General features: G+C 38.9%; 1 protein-coding gene across 1 annotated transcript in view; it reads left to right on the top strand.

Annotated features, from left to right (window-relative positions):
• The window catches only part of PPARG (peroxisome proliferator activated receptor gamma), a 22,537-nt gene extending 17,351 nt beyond the window's left edge, over window positions 1–5,186 (top strand). The window contains exon 6 of the mRNA XM_009636635.2: window positions 4,939–5,186. Within this exon, the coding sequence (XP_009634930.1) occupies window positions 4,939–5,186 (248 nt within the window). The remainder of the gene's footprint in view (window positions 1–4,938) is intronic.
• Window positions 5,187–15,145: the final 9,959 nt, after the last annotated feature.

Below are 15,145 nucleotides of genomic sequence, written 5' to 3'. Positions count from 1 at the left end.
AAAGAGAAAGATCATTGCAGCTGGAACATTACATGTAGAAAGCTTTTCATTGTGAAGTATTTAGAATTTGCCACGAATCCTATAAAACAGTTCAGACTTTTGATATCTAAACAGTTGCTTTTGCATTATATGTTAAAAAAGCAAAATGCCTGTATAACAATAATAAGAAGCTGATAAATTAACTGTAACAGCAACGAAAGTAGTCCCACTTCCACAGTCAATCATTTTATTGTTTCTGAGCTGCTCAGTGCAGCCTCACTCTGTCTCAATGATTCCAAATGTTACCCTGAATTCATTATTACAAAGCTGAAGAGCTGTGCTTAATGTTGGTATATTGCACTTTAAAATAATACTGTAAATGGCAAATGAATTCTGCTATTCTGAATTTAACACTGATGAGGCAGAGAGACTGCGTGTGTGGGTAGTAGGACATTACCTTGTTTTTACCCAAGAAATGCTTTATGCTGTTGACAGCAACACCAAACTCTCATTCTTTTTACTCACGGTAACTGAAAAATGTGCTTTGGTAAAATGAGATTTGGAAAACTTTTTCCCAGAAGCTATTCTTCCTCCCTCTTGTATTCCTCTGTGCCACTCAGGCAGTAGTGAATGCCATGGCATTTTCAGCTCAGGTATCTTTAAAAGTATTACATACACCTGAGCTGAAAATTAAGTCTACCTTAAGAAGAAGGTTTAAGGAGAACAAGTTGGATGTCTGCATTTGGGCAAGAAAGATAATAGTCCAAGCCTTACTGGGATAATCCACATTTGTAAACAGAGCAAACTCACTCAAGCAGCTTGTTGTCAAATAAAGAAAAACCTCAGAAGGTGATTTTTGTCATATGTTTACATATCATGGATGGACTTGAACTTTTGTATACCTTCTGCAGTGTTCAGGACATGGTGGTGTTTGGGAACTGTCGTAGGGTCTACCTGTAAAGACCCAGGCACTGTTAGTCAACATGCAAACTACTGTTTGAATTCAGAAATGTTGCTGAGTTCACTTTTTCTGTTTTCTGAGTGTGTTTATTACAGTAAATTTTGAGCTGTGGATCACTGCTGCTTGTTTAAACACTATATTCAATAATTTTGCAGGAAAATCTGAAGTTTTATCACTCAATAATAGCAAGAAATAGTTCGTATTTGACTGATACAGGAATCCTGCTCTAGCAAACCTGTTGGAACAAAGAAACACTTCCTAATCAGAGCAAGAATTGCAGACAATCACTGTGGGCTTTGAACCAAAATCCCAGTGACTACAATACATGTGACAGTCTCCCAAGAAAAACCTCAAACTGCTGAGTCATATCTGCCTCAGCAAAAGAAGTAGCACAGTTGTTCAGTCAGCATATCTTTGTCTGGTTTATCACAGTAAGATTTTTTAAATGTGTATTTAAATACAAAATGCACTTAATCAAAGATATCAAAATATGAAGGTATGAGTAAAGGCATGCAGATGACAAGGTTCTGTGTGAGGAACAGAAAAAAAATGTAATTATTGTTATGAACATGAAAGAAGCATCCAAATCTGTAAGTAAATAAACAAACAAAAATCTTTTTCCCTGAGGTAGTACAGAACATCAATTTACACACAGCCATACTGTTGACACTCAAAACTAAGGGGCTATTAGCCTTTCCAGTCACTGGGAACATTTTCTTACTTAGAACAGCTTCCTGCAGAATTTTCAAACCAAATGAAACAGCTGTATGGCAATGAATGAAAACATAAACAAAAACTGAATAAAGAAAAGTAGTAATACATGAGAACTCTCTTGGCATAGTTTGAATGGATAAAAGGCAGGTCACAAATAACACGTAACAAAAAACCCCTAAACTTCAATAAACAATCTTCTGTATCAGGGAGGTTTAAAAGTGATGTCTGATTCACTTTTAGTTATCTCTCACCTTAATCATTTCAACTCTCTTTCCTTTGGCCCTCCGTAACCTAATTTCATTGTATCGTAAGAATGGCCTGTGACAACTCACTTGTGTTTGCTTTTCACTTCCCTCACCAGTTCCCTTCTCAGTTTTCTCTGTGAGCTTTCAAACAGCATTTTGGCTTACTGAGCCTCTTCAAAGGCCTCCACCATGGTATCGCATCTAGTTTACTCCAATTTCTGTTTCTTCCTATTCTCTCTCCAAATTTTTCTCAAAGCCTACTGTTAATAATTTCCTTCGTATTTTTTTCTACAAGCCACATCTATCTGGAGCCCCTTACTGTGCAAAAGACACCTTTTGCTGCAGTAACCCAAGGAGTCTGGAGCATATATATATTTAAGAGCATCCTAACAACTTCAAATATACCATAATACCTGTATGTTAAAGACTTTGCCTCCTATTTACTTTTTTTTTCTGATTTAGATATGTTTCTTGGAACAGAAACAGCATTTTCCTCTGTAAGAATTTTTTTACTGAGAAAGTATAGCAAACTGTCAACACCCAAAAAATAATGTCCATATCCTGAAGTTCTCATTCATGAAAAATCTCTCTTGACTTCAATGGGAATTTTCCTTCCTCTTGAATTGGCGTATTTAAAAATAACATCTGATGATCTCCTAGGCTTTTGTCATAGTCATCTCTTCTGACTCTAGTTCCACTGCGTCTTTATAAAACCATTGGACAGGGTTTTCCAAAGGAGCCTGAGGACTTCAGTTGCTTAAGCCTCACTGAACTTCAGCTGACCTCAGGCTCCTGAATTTGGGGGGCTCCTTGGTAAGTTCCGGTCTCGGTACCGATGTCCTGGGTTTGCCTCCTGGATGCTGAAGTTGTGCTGGGGAGCACAATGTTAAAATTGGATTTCACTTCTGAAAAACTCACCACCCTGAAAATTCCCACCATAAAAGAAGCAGGGGGCACATGGAAATAAATCTCAGAGGAAATCAAGGCCTTTGTGCTTTTTGATTTTTTATATCACTGTACACTGAGTCATACCCAGCTAGTTCAGAGTTCAACTGCAACACAGAAGTAAAATTTAAAGCTATTGCACCCCAAAGCCAGAACTATTAACAGCTTTGAAGCACTGACAGTTGGGACATCCCTGAAAGATATAAAGAAGGCAACCAGGTTTTGCAGCATATGTAATGCATTTAGGTAATCTAAAAATAAATATCTAGAATTTATCAAAAATTCCCTAAGTATCTTTAAAAAATGACTTGATAATATTGCCAAAGGAAGTTAATAAAAAGGAGCCATTTGCTTGGAGACAATTTTCTGCTTGCAGATATTTACTTCAGACTGGCTGAACTCTTATTTTATGGTATTTTGGTTGAATGGTATAAATCAGTGATCTCTGCAAGGCAAGTACAGCTTATTAGCACATGGAATGAGTGGCCAAATGGGTCACTGAGTCCAGTCACCTACAACTGAAACCAGTCACCACCATCAAACAAATATCAAGCTCCATATTCAAAAGTGCTGTTATTCCCATTTCTGAAAATCTCCCCCCAAACCTCACCTCTTTCAGAGTCCACAATCCTCTCCTAATCAGTGACCTACATGTATTCATGGCTTGTGTATACTCATTTGGTTTTGTGCCAACTCTGCCTTTTAGTTTACACTGCAATTTTTTCTCTGTGAAGTAAAACCCCAATGTCTTCATGAAGAGCTTTGTTTTCTCTCAGCCTTTTTTCATATACAACAAAAGCCAAGCTGAGTTAGTAGAACTGGATGCACAAAAAGGTTAATAAGATCATAGGAAACAACAGCTGATTTTTAAAATTTTTTATATAGACGAACCTCTTGTCCTTTCTGAAATGGAAATATTGCCCTAGGGAAGTAATTTAAGGCTAGCTATAGGCACTGTTTTTTATTGATCAACCTATGAAATTAATTTCATAGCCACCCAGTAAATGTTATTTCAATTACTGACTGTTTCTTCATGGAGTATGCTGATAATCAGGAGGCGTTGCCCAGTATGAAGTAGTTTAGCAGTAACACATTACGAGTGGTCATTGTCATATGTGAAGATTTAATGAAGTTATGCAACTTTATTAACTTCCATGACTGTAGAATCAAATAATTTATTACCTCCAGTTAGAAAACAAATGTTACAAATTATGTTAAATAGTAATTGCGACCACTTAAGAAGGTATTTGGGGACAGACAGAAATAACAGAACATCTGTCACTGTGAAAGATAATAATGGTTAAAAAAGAAAGATTTTGCTTCTTGCCAAAGAATAAGATAGGCCAAAGATAATCCTGGGCTCTTACAACTGTGGCAGTGCAAGTAGCTGACTTTGGTTGTAAGCATCCATCCCAGATTCCTCCATATGGAGGAGAGCTCTGTTGGTATGGGCCCAGAAAAGGCATATTCAGTACAAGCCACAGCTATCAGTCCTCCACTGCCCGAAGCCTCCATGGCTCAGCTGAGGAGCTGATGCTAAAAGCTATCATGAGACTTCTTAATAGCAGCTGGAACTTGGGTGTGGAGAAGAACTGAACCTGTGATGTTTAAATCTCCCAGGTTATTATGACTGCAGAGGCTGAATTTGTGCCTTTTTTTAAAAAATTTTGCTAGGCTAGCCTCCACCTTAGCAGGCAACATTTTTAATGGTAGCAAATACATACAAATCCATCTGCGTATATGTTGATTTTCCAAAAGTGAATTACCTGACACAGACTGTTTATCCCTCAGCTACATCTCTCTCTTCTTCTCCATAAACACTCCCAGTTTACTGAGGAAAATGCATTGTAGCACTGTATAAACCTGCACCACACAAACGCGTGAACTGTTTCTCAGACTAGTTCTAAAGCTTCTTGGAGTAAATTCTAGTAAAATCTAACAAATAAATACATTACGAAATTGTCAAACAGTTTGCAGGAAGTGCCATATGTAAATGCTTTATACACTAAGCAATCTTTACAAAATTAACACAGGAGAGGGATGTTTCCATATTCTTCATAAACTTACAACTCCCGATTTTTTTTTTTTCCCCAGATCGCCCAGGTTTGTTAAATGTGAAGCCCATTGAAGATATACAAGACAATCTGTTGCAAGCTTTGGAGCTCCAGCTAAAGCTGAATCATCCAGAATCATCACAGCTGTTTGCAAAGTTGCTTCAGAAAATGACGGACCTCAGACAGATTGTAACAGAACACGTGCAGCTGTTGCAAATAATAAAGAAAACGGAGACAGATATGAGTCTTCATCCACTCCTACAAGAAATCTATAAAGACTTATATTAATGACCTTAGTAGTTCTAATCCGCTGACATAATGTATGTTCTTCAGATTGCACTATTTCTTTGAGGGAAAACTTTGCATACCTAAGAAATTACTGTGAAACAGCATTTAAAAAGAGAGAGCTTAGTATAGCAGATCTATTTTATGCATATTGTTTATAAAGACACATTTACAATTTACTTTTAATATTAAAAATATCTATATCCTGAAATTGTTGGCAGTATTTTCAGAACTAATTTTTTAAACTATCTTATTTCTTAAAATTGCTTGTCCAGTATGATTGATGCTTCACTGAAGTTGGTTAAGCATGCAGTTAAATTTTCAACTTAAAAATAAAAATCTTTCTCCTTAAACATTTCCAGGGAAATGTTTTAACTATTACGATTGATTTTGTGCTCCCAAGGCAGCAGCAAAATAACATAAAATTGATTCACAGATTAGTGGAACTTCCTATGAGAGCCTGAAAGGCAAAAGTTAGAAATGTCAGCTCTGGCAATGTTTGTGCCTACTGTCATATAATTTTATGCTGATAGAGCTCTGTAAAGAGGTTTTAGTGTATGTAAGAGTTAGGCCCATCATTTGTGGGCAAACTCAAAAACTAGGCGCCATTTCAAGAAGTAAGGAATATGCACTGCTCATCACTCCTTGGAAGCAGAGGCTTTTCAATTCCGCTGCTCATGCAAGTCCGAGGAAGGTGGAGCTGCCACCATGGCCTCTGAGGTGCAGCAGCTTTCAGTCACCCTGCTGAATCTGTAGCTGGAATAGGTTTGTACAAACCACTTGGTCTGCAACCTTCCCAAATTATTTGACGAGCTATCATTGAACAATGTATTCAGTCAAAAATGTCATGGAAAATAGAAATAGTGTGACTCCTCCTAAACAAAAGCAAGGTTTGAATTCATTCTTTAAAACATAAACCTGTGATGGAAACCCTACTACGTTAATTTGGCTTGAGCTATCATTGTTTATCACTGTGACCAGAAATGCTTTGAGATGTTCACTGCTGTTAAGATTGTTAATTTTCTTATATATGTTGCCCTATAATGTTGCTGGGAGCAAAGCACAGGAGAGTGAATAAATTTAATAGAAGGTAAATTTACTTACACTAGCTTCTTTTGGTATTCTCCATACTGATGTGGGATTCCCTTAGATTCGTATTTAGCCTGCCCACAATTACTGTTTGTGAATGTGAGCCTTGCCAAAGTCAAGCAGGCGTGATCCGTGCTGGTGGGCCCAAAGAGGGAATGTTGGAAAAAAAAGGCACTAATTGGAACATATATATTGGAATAAGGAGCGGTCCTCAATTGCATATCCTTAGTTTCCTCACCACGTCCTCATTTTATTTGTGTAGCAAAAAGCATGCCTTAAACTTGGTGAGACAAGTTCAGTGGTGATATACAAGTGGGCCAAGAGTAATGTAAGTGTATATGTGAGCAAACTGGATTTTCAGGGAGTATAAATTGGCCTCACTCCCAACGTAGACCTTGAAAATCTAAGTTGGTGCAAATTATGCAATAAAGAGGCTGACAGAGGCAAATATTAAAATAAATCCTTAAGCTCATGCTTTCTACACCTGGAAATGTTTCCTACTGCTTATTTCAGGTAGCCTCGGGGGCTGCGGTCAGTAGTAAGCATTATTCCCACCAGGAGGTTTGGAGAATTGGATCGTTCACCCTTCAGGTTTAAAACCCACAGACGAAATTGCACTGAGGTGAAGTCAGTATGAGGCTAAGGTGAACAGCTTTGATCTTCCCTAAGTTCGCAATGAGATCATTTCAGGTAACCTGGAAAAGATTGCCCTAAAGGGAATGGAATTTTGCCTGTTAATGCTCAGGATTGCTTGTTTCTTGCACATTTCAAGATAGGCACATTGTGCTAGCTGACCATCGACTTCTGACAGGAATTACACGCACACTAATTTGTGGGTGTTACAATTCAGAAGACAATAATTCTCTCTGCTTGTTTTAAGTTCTTTTCCAGTGGACACTCACCATTTGAAATTTTGCCATCTATCACTTAGTGGGAGAACCTCTGTTGAATTGCAGAGTTCATCCCCTCCTGTAGGAGGCCATATCGAAGATGAACTGGCACTGAGGCGGAACACAGCTCCAACACTGAATTCCTGTGATAGTAACATGCAGCACAAACTATTAATCTGAGCCTGCAATTCTTATACAATCCAATTTTATGTTGGCTTCACTAGAAATGAGAGTTCAAAATTAGCTTTAAATGAAGAATCCTAGGGCATGATCTTATGTAAGTAATATTAAAGATCATTTGAAAAGGACAGTGGAAGAGATGCATTGACAATGAAATTAAGTTCATGACTTTGTTACAGGAAAAACTTCTGTGTAACCGAGAAGCACATTAACTCAAAGAGCTTAATTCTACTTTATTGCAAGTGGTAACATTTCTGAAAGTAGTAGTTTAAGCTGTTCAGCCTAATATAGACGTATACGATCCATGTATTTTGAGAGTGGTAGCATAATGGTAGGCGTAATGGCCGCAGGATAAAAGAGAAGACAGTTTTGCAGGAACAGGTGTTATACTTTATTAGGATGAAGGGACGGAATGTCCCAAAGCCTATACTTTTCTTTCAACTGTATAAGCTGCTCTAATAAAATATATTGTTCTCCCTACATCCTGTCTTCTCTTACATTTTGATAGTTATTCATCATGTTTTCCCCCAGCCATGGAAAATGTTAATTTTTATGTGAATTACTAATCACAGAAATGTCCTGATTCTAAACGGTTACATCATGGTTAGGAAGTTTTGCCTAAAATACTTTTCTACAAGAATAGGTCTTAAGGGAAAAATGTTCATTTAATGGACAATTGCTATGTACTAATTTAGAACAAATGACTGTTATGAGGATATGAAAACATTTTCTCAAAAAGTAGCATTTTCTCTTGTGAATTGTATTCAGAATTTTGATCTAATTGTAAATACTTTCTGTTTCTATGGGACTTTATTTATTAAAAACAAAAAAACTTGCTAATGGGAGTTTATAAGTAGGTTGTAGTATTTTCAGACTCTCTAGAGTTTTGGTTAGAATGGGCTATGCCATAAATGAACAATTTGGGTTTTGATCTTCAGTGCTACTAAAAACATTTTACAGTTCAAACCCAGAAATACTCAGCTGGTATATGCCTGCCTTTGAAGAACTTAATTTTGTGTGGGTTCTGCTGTCCTACCTTAAGTCATCTGTTACTACATTGTAACACCTTCAGACATGATGTGCTGAGCGGGATTTTGGTACAATCCCACAGGTTTTAGAACTTCTGAGCTGTTAATTCTGGCTTGTATTTTACCCCGATCTGCTTTTCCAGTAGAAAACCACTGGATGTAAATCACGTCCAAAGTCACACCCACCAACTATCTGCCCAATGCCCCTCATCATGGCAAGCATCAGATAGTCATCGAAACCTTTCTTGTAGAAGCCCAAAGGTCTCTCTTCAGCAGTAAAAATGACCTCCTTCAGACAAAGTTCATTGCTGAAAATTTCTGCAGTAAGCCCTGCTATGAGTGGCCTAAAATGAAAAATCTAGAGCATCGGATTCCCAGAATAAGCATTATTATAGCAAAGGCAGATTAGACCATTTGAATCGCTGTTTCCATAATAGCAATGAAAAACTGTTTATCCAGTTCAGGCAGGTAAGTCACCGCCTTTCAGCACTGCATGAGGGGAAGCAGTTGACTTGTGTGGTCCTAACATATTCTTTTCCTAACATAGACAGCCCTTCGGTAGTCTAAAATACTGAAGCCTAGAAAATCGACTTCCTGATACTTGTTGTCATGACTTGTGTTACAAAGCTTTCGAAGTGCCCTGCCCTGCCCTTTTACTTAGCGTGCACCCTCAGGGTTTCAGTTCACCACTGGTACAGTTAAGCCCTGGGGGATCAGGATTTAATATTTGATTTGCAATTGTAAACTCTGTCTTGGAGTTGTGTACATTTTAATGGGACTTTTTCCTTCTAAATAAGACATAACATCCCTTAAATGGATATAAACATCAGCAATACAAAGCTGCAGCTAGAGATTTATAGGAAGAGGAAGGCGAAAATGAGGGGAGAAACCCCCCCAACAAACTACCCTCCTGGATCAACAGCTCAGTCATGCACCTGTCAAACACTGCAGGTTTTCACCCAAGCATTGAAAAAATTATGTGCCTCATCCCAAATCCCATCCCAACTGCCTTGCCTAGGGTAGTTAAAAATCAGCTGCATGGGTGTGCCTCCAGCTACATGAACACAGCAATGTACTTTCACACTTATCAGCACTAAGGAGCCCCAAAAATGTTGGTAATTGTAGGGGAGACAATTTCTGAATTTCTGATTTTTCATTTTGATATGCAGGCTATAGATATGAACTCAGAATGGCGAAGCAGCTCATCTTAAATATTGCTCCCTGACTTTAAGAAAGCAATCAGTAACCAATGACTAACCCAACAACAAAAGGAAGTAAGGAAAAGATTCAAAAAATTCAATATAATATTGTTATATAGGTGTGTGTGCACACAACAAGGACATACAGAACATTCAATTGCGGTATACCTCCTAACCAGAAACCACAGCTAGTAGTCTGCAGGTGGAAGAACTCCAGACAGTAAAAGAATAACCGCTACTTGTTACCTTTGTGCTCATACATTCTGAGAGCTGCCTCAAAATATACATCACACATTTTCCAGTATAAAGACACTATTTAGGTATAAGTGGTTTTGCTTCTGATCAGCCTGCATTACAAGCTGACCCTCTCTTTCATCAGTCCTCTTTTGCCACACCCCTGCTTTCAAGACCTATAAATTCAGCTGGGTTTCTCCTCAGGTGGTGTTTGATAGATGTTTTCTCAAGTTTTAATGCTGAGGTGGAGATGGGTGTGAGCAACTGTAGGTCAGCATACAGAGACGGTGTCATTTCACCGTGTCTTCTCGTTCACCAGACCACCCAGATCCACGCTCTGTTTCAAGGACTAGACCAACTACCCCTGTTTACAGTACCCTGGTCTCTGGACCTTTGTGTTCTGTAGAAAAGCTGCATGCTTGTGAAGATATCAACTCTTCTTCCCAACACGCACAGTGTGTAATCTTGGAAACATATCCTAATTGTACTTATTTGTATGCAAGGCACCTGAAGTTCCTAAACGAGATTAGAGAGTCCTGCCTTATAAGTCCTTTGGCCTTATAAACCCCAGCACTGTTCCAAGTAACTTACACACCAGGACAAGGCAGGCAAAGGGAGGGAGCAGTCAGTGAATTTTTATGCTGCCCTATTCAGGCTCCACAGACAAGAGACAACGCTCAGCTTCATACCCAGCCCGGTTGCTTGGGCTGCCTCTTACAGATTTTTACATTTATGCTTTGCAAGATCCAACTGCCTTATGAGATACTGTGTTCACATGAAGTTTTAGTACAACAAAGCTAGTAAGCAGCATCTATGCATCAATATGCTCCCAAAATATGAATGGTTAGTTCAATCCACAGTCTCTTTCATAGCATGGGCCTTTCTTGTTTGATGTATCAAAACCCGTGCTAAATTATTGCAAGAACATAGTCTCTACACCATAGCTTACCTAGAGCATATAGCGGGAATTCTCTGGGCAAGTCTTACTCATGGCAGTAACTCTTAGAGCCTCAGGGTTAAATTCTTCAGGACTTCTTTTAAATGCAAAATTCATTTACTTCAATAGATTTTTGCAAATGGCAAAAATCAGTTCTCAACTCTCACATGGGACAAGTTTCTAATTATGCTTTTGCTAACTGAATATACCTTCCAGCTCTGCTTTAGAAAAAGGGTAAAGCCATAAAAGCTTTAGCTGCAAATGAAAAAAGCCCTTCTATTGAGACACATATTATTTAAGGACTTTCTTTTTAATTATTAAGCTTCCTTATTGTGCTGGAAATGGGAAGCATTTTCATAACAGCATTGGCCAAGAGGAATATCCATTGCTCATTATATTATATGCTGTTACCCAACAAGGTTTTTTTAGTTCAGTGGAAACAACAAGGGAAAACAGTACTCTCTAGAGGCAGGGGAGGGAAGGAGAAATACGCAGCACCATTGGTTCTCACACTGGGAAGAGCTGGCAGTGCAGGAGATCTTGTCCTGCTTGCTGCAATGATGATTAAAGCATTCTGTTGTGTCAGCATATCCTCGGTTTGTTAGTGCTAACTCTCAGCTGGCCATATCCTGCCAGATTTGCAAGCAAAGCCTGCCAAGCCATCTCAACAAAAATCTAGCTTTAAATATTATAAATGATGCTGCATTTTGCTGTGGAAATGTTTCCTGAAAAGGCTGTTCCAAAACATCCTTCATTGTTGGGGGAGGGGAGCAAAAGGGGCCTGGGAGAGGGAGGAGGAAGGAAAAAGAGCTACTTTTAATAGAAATTTTTTTTTCTTTTGAGGCCAGAGACTCATTTTACATCATTCTGTAAGACCAAATGGATATTTTTTTTCCCAGTGACTATAAAACATTACAGTAATAATTTTGTATGTAAGTTTTGGCAACTAAGCTTGGGGTGGGACGAAGGACAGAGGGCATCTTATTTTATAAAGGATTGCAGTGAGGGATTTTGCAATTGATCAGTTAGTAAAATCTTTTTGGTGGAAATCTGTTTGCTGGCAAAGGAGATCACTCTTCTTCCTGTTATATTAAATAAAAAATCATAGCAGAGCAAAGGAGATGGCTCTTATAGCAAGGGCAAGGTTTGGGTTCTAGGCCAAAAAAAAAAGGATTTGGGTCTCTAATTGATAACAGGATAGTATCACAAACTGTTCAATGAAATCTCTCCAAATCAGCTGTTCCTGTGAAACTTCAGCTATTAGGTTTCCTTCTTTTTATGTCTATGACCCAGAACCGAAACCAGGGGGGCTAACCTACACGTAGAGTTCCAAATATTTGTGCAGATGAACACAGAAATTCAAAGCTGTTCAAATTCAAAACCCCAACTGTGGGCCATTTGTATGTGGTGGTCCTTTTAGAAAGAATATTGTCTCCCCAAATTCCTTCACAGTTCAGCCACAAAACAGCATAAATCGAAAGGAAAGGAATGATTAGAGTCATGCAACCAGAAGTGGATTCTGATGTGCCCAATCCAATATTCCACCCTAATGCGCAAAGAATAGTTTCATCGCAGCGTGTCTGAATCCAGGTTATACTTGTTATCTCCTAGCTGAACTTTAACCAAAAGAGCTAGTAGTTATTTAGCTGAACATTTCTACAAATCTTTTATGCTTTCTTTTTCTTTAGTTTTCACATTTTTCTGCATTTTCACCAGATTAATTCTAGACTGCTGGGCAACCAAACCCATGATAGCTGCCGTCTTACAGGCAAGATACAATGTTACACAGGCTTGTCTGCATCCAGGCTCTGCATGTACAGTTTGAGGTACAAACAGTAGGTATCTGTAGTCTATGCATTTTTACAATAAAAAGTAAACAAGATCCATAAAGCCAGCTTCAAGTCAGATGGGACTTTTAAGGTGCTTTGCCTTTGCAAGATCAATTTATGGAATAAAATTCCCTGAGTCTTCTTATTAAGCTTGCATGTGCAGTCCAGTGGAAAAAGATACTGCAAGTGAAACAGGCTTTTTAAAATCATTAAATTTAAAACATATTAAATGCTTAGTAAATTAATATCTTTTTTATTTTGCAGCTTTTCTTGAGAAAAATTAAAAGGTACAAAGATAATGGAAAACTAAGTCACTGGGAGTTCTTTACCCTCATTTCTGGCTGAACTTACAGAATAAGAAGTGATCATTGCATTTACCATTGTAATGCAAAGGGCCAGAATCTGCTTGCAAGTATAATTCAGATCTGGTGTAATGTCATTAAAGGGAATGGCAGTCTACCAAAATGAAATCATAGTGGATGAAATCATACTAAAAAATGGATTTTGACAACACAACAGAGTTGCAAAGGTGGTATGTGGGAGTGAGTCATTTGGATAGCCTAAGTTCTGAAGAGGGTACTTCTGGCACCCAGCAATAAAAATTCCTGTACTCATAAAGTGGGTATTTTCTGATGTAAACTATTTTTGGATCCCCATAAGCATAGCCTTTAATTTGCTCTTTGTCAAAGATTGTGAGGTGCTTACCTGCAAGGTACAATGCAAGTGCAGTATATTTCTACCTTGTGCTACCATTGTCATTGCTGGACATTATACCACTTAATACATATATTGTGAGGGAAGAAACAACGGGCTGTAAAGTATCCACTTACGATGGTTATAGGTAATCTTTCATAGATGTTCGCTCTTCACTGCACTTCTGTTTGTATGTAATAAAGCTATATACATTAATTAATATCAAGCCTGGAATGTAATTAACCAAGTTATATAGAGTTTGACTGGAAACCTTCTGAATCCAAGGAAAAATCCCCAAACCTGGGTCAAGCCTACCAATGTAGTAGCTGTTTGTGTTTGGGGAAAAATCACATTTATATTATATATGACATGACCTGAAGTGCTCATGGTTTGGGTTCTGGCAGCTCTCAAACAGACGAGATTTCAAGTTTAGTGGAATGGACATGGGCTGTTCTATGCCAGTTGGCTTCAGTGCTTAAGTGTTGGGCACATCCAGTTCTCTAGTATAATCTTCATCACATCTTCAGCCTCATTTGGATGGTTCCTTATCTCCCATCCCATTTTGCATTTCCATCCAGATCAGCTCTCCTGAGTATTGGAAAGGGCCTGCTAGCAAAGGAGAAGAGGCAATATAAAAGAACTCCAGGTATAACACTTTGTAAAATATTCCTGTCCACTTGGTTCTACTGTGTTTCTGTTCACAAAAGTGCTTCTGCCAGTGCACAGTCCCAGTGAAATCGCCTTCAGACCAGGACTACTTGTAGAATTGGCCTCCAGAGAATGAAATGTAATGATGAGTTTCAGGCCCTTTACCATTACCACTTCAGTAATGTATAAAGAAATGCTTACTGTGCAAACAGGACAGAGTAGGTTTGGAGAACAAATCTCAGCTCCAGTTGTGTCAGGGAGCATTCTTTAGTATCCATGTTGCTTCTTGGTATTGTGTGCAATGCCTCCCAAACTGCACCACAGCCCATTGCAGACAGTCAGAGTGCTCACAAATGGCACCCCCCACTATCCTGTCAGAGTGAGGAGTTTGGGTACGGTCTGGGTACTGTTAGTACCCAAAGTGAATGGTATTCCATCCTAAATGGAAGACTGAGGATGCCTGTCCCAAATATGCAGAAAAGAAGTTTACAAAGAACAGTAAATGCCAAATATTTTTAAAAAGAAATCAGACATTAAAAATAGTGAAAACGGATTGTCAGTGCCATTACCACCCGCTCAGAAGCAATACATCCATGCTCAATAATAAGCACACTGTGAATCTCTTGACAGCGCTCTGCCATCTCTGGGTTAGGCTGAAGCCTGGCTGATTTTCAGTGGCTGAGAAATTTCCTTCTGTACCAGCAAGAATCCTCTAACTTCCACTTGCAGCGATGTTAATATTCAGTTGTGAGCATTGCTCAAACAAGAGGGAGAGAGGAGGCTTTGCTGTACAAAGGAGTGTGCCTGACTGGTTTTCCTAGTTCATGTCTTTCCATAAAGAAGTGGCTGCACAAGGAGCTGACTCTCGGTGCAAACTGGAGGACAGCTTGTGGCTGCTGCTGCACCCCAGATTCTTCCCATTGTCCCCAGTTCCTGTTCCCTGCATCCGGCCTGTGCCCTTGCTGGGTGTCAGTGTCTGTCTTGCTCAGAGTTATGATAGTTTGGTTAGCAGCCAAGGGGCTGAGGATACAAATTATAATAGTATTTCCTTCCCCAGAAACCATTGTGCCAGGGGATGGGAGCTATGCAGACCCAGCTGTTCCTGCCCTCTGCAGCTATCCTGAGGTCAATGGCAACCTTAAGGCATCTCGGGAAAGAGCATCTTGCCAATTGCATACGGTAGAAAACCTTCTCCCCAACAGCTCTGATTGTGAGAGAACTAAGTGAGAACTTAC

The sequence above is a fragment of the Egretta garzetta genome, unplaced genomic scaffold (genome assembly GCF_000687185.1).
Source record: "Egretta garzetta isolate BGI_Z169 unplaced genomic scaffold, ASM68718v1 scaffold553, whole genome shotgun sequence".
NCBI lineage: Eukaryota > Metazoa > Chordata > Aves > Pelecaniformes > Ardeidae > Egretta > Egretta garzetta.
This window is presented reverse-complemented; position numbering and strand designations above follow the sequence as displayed.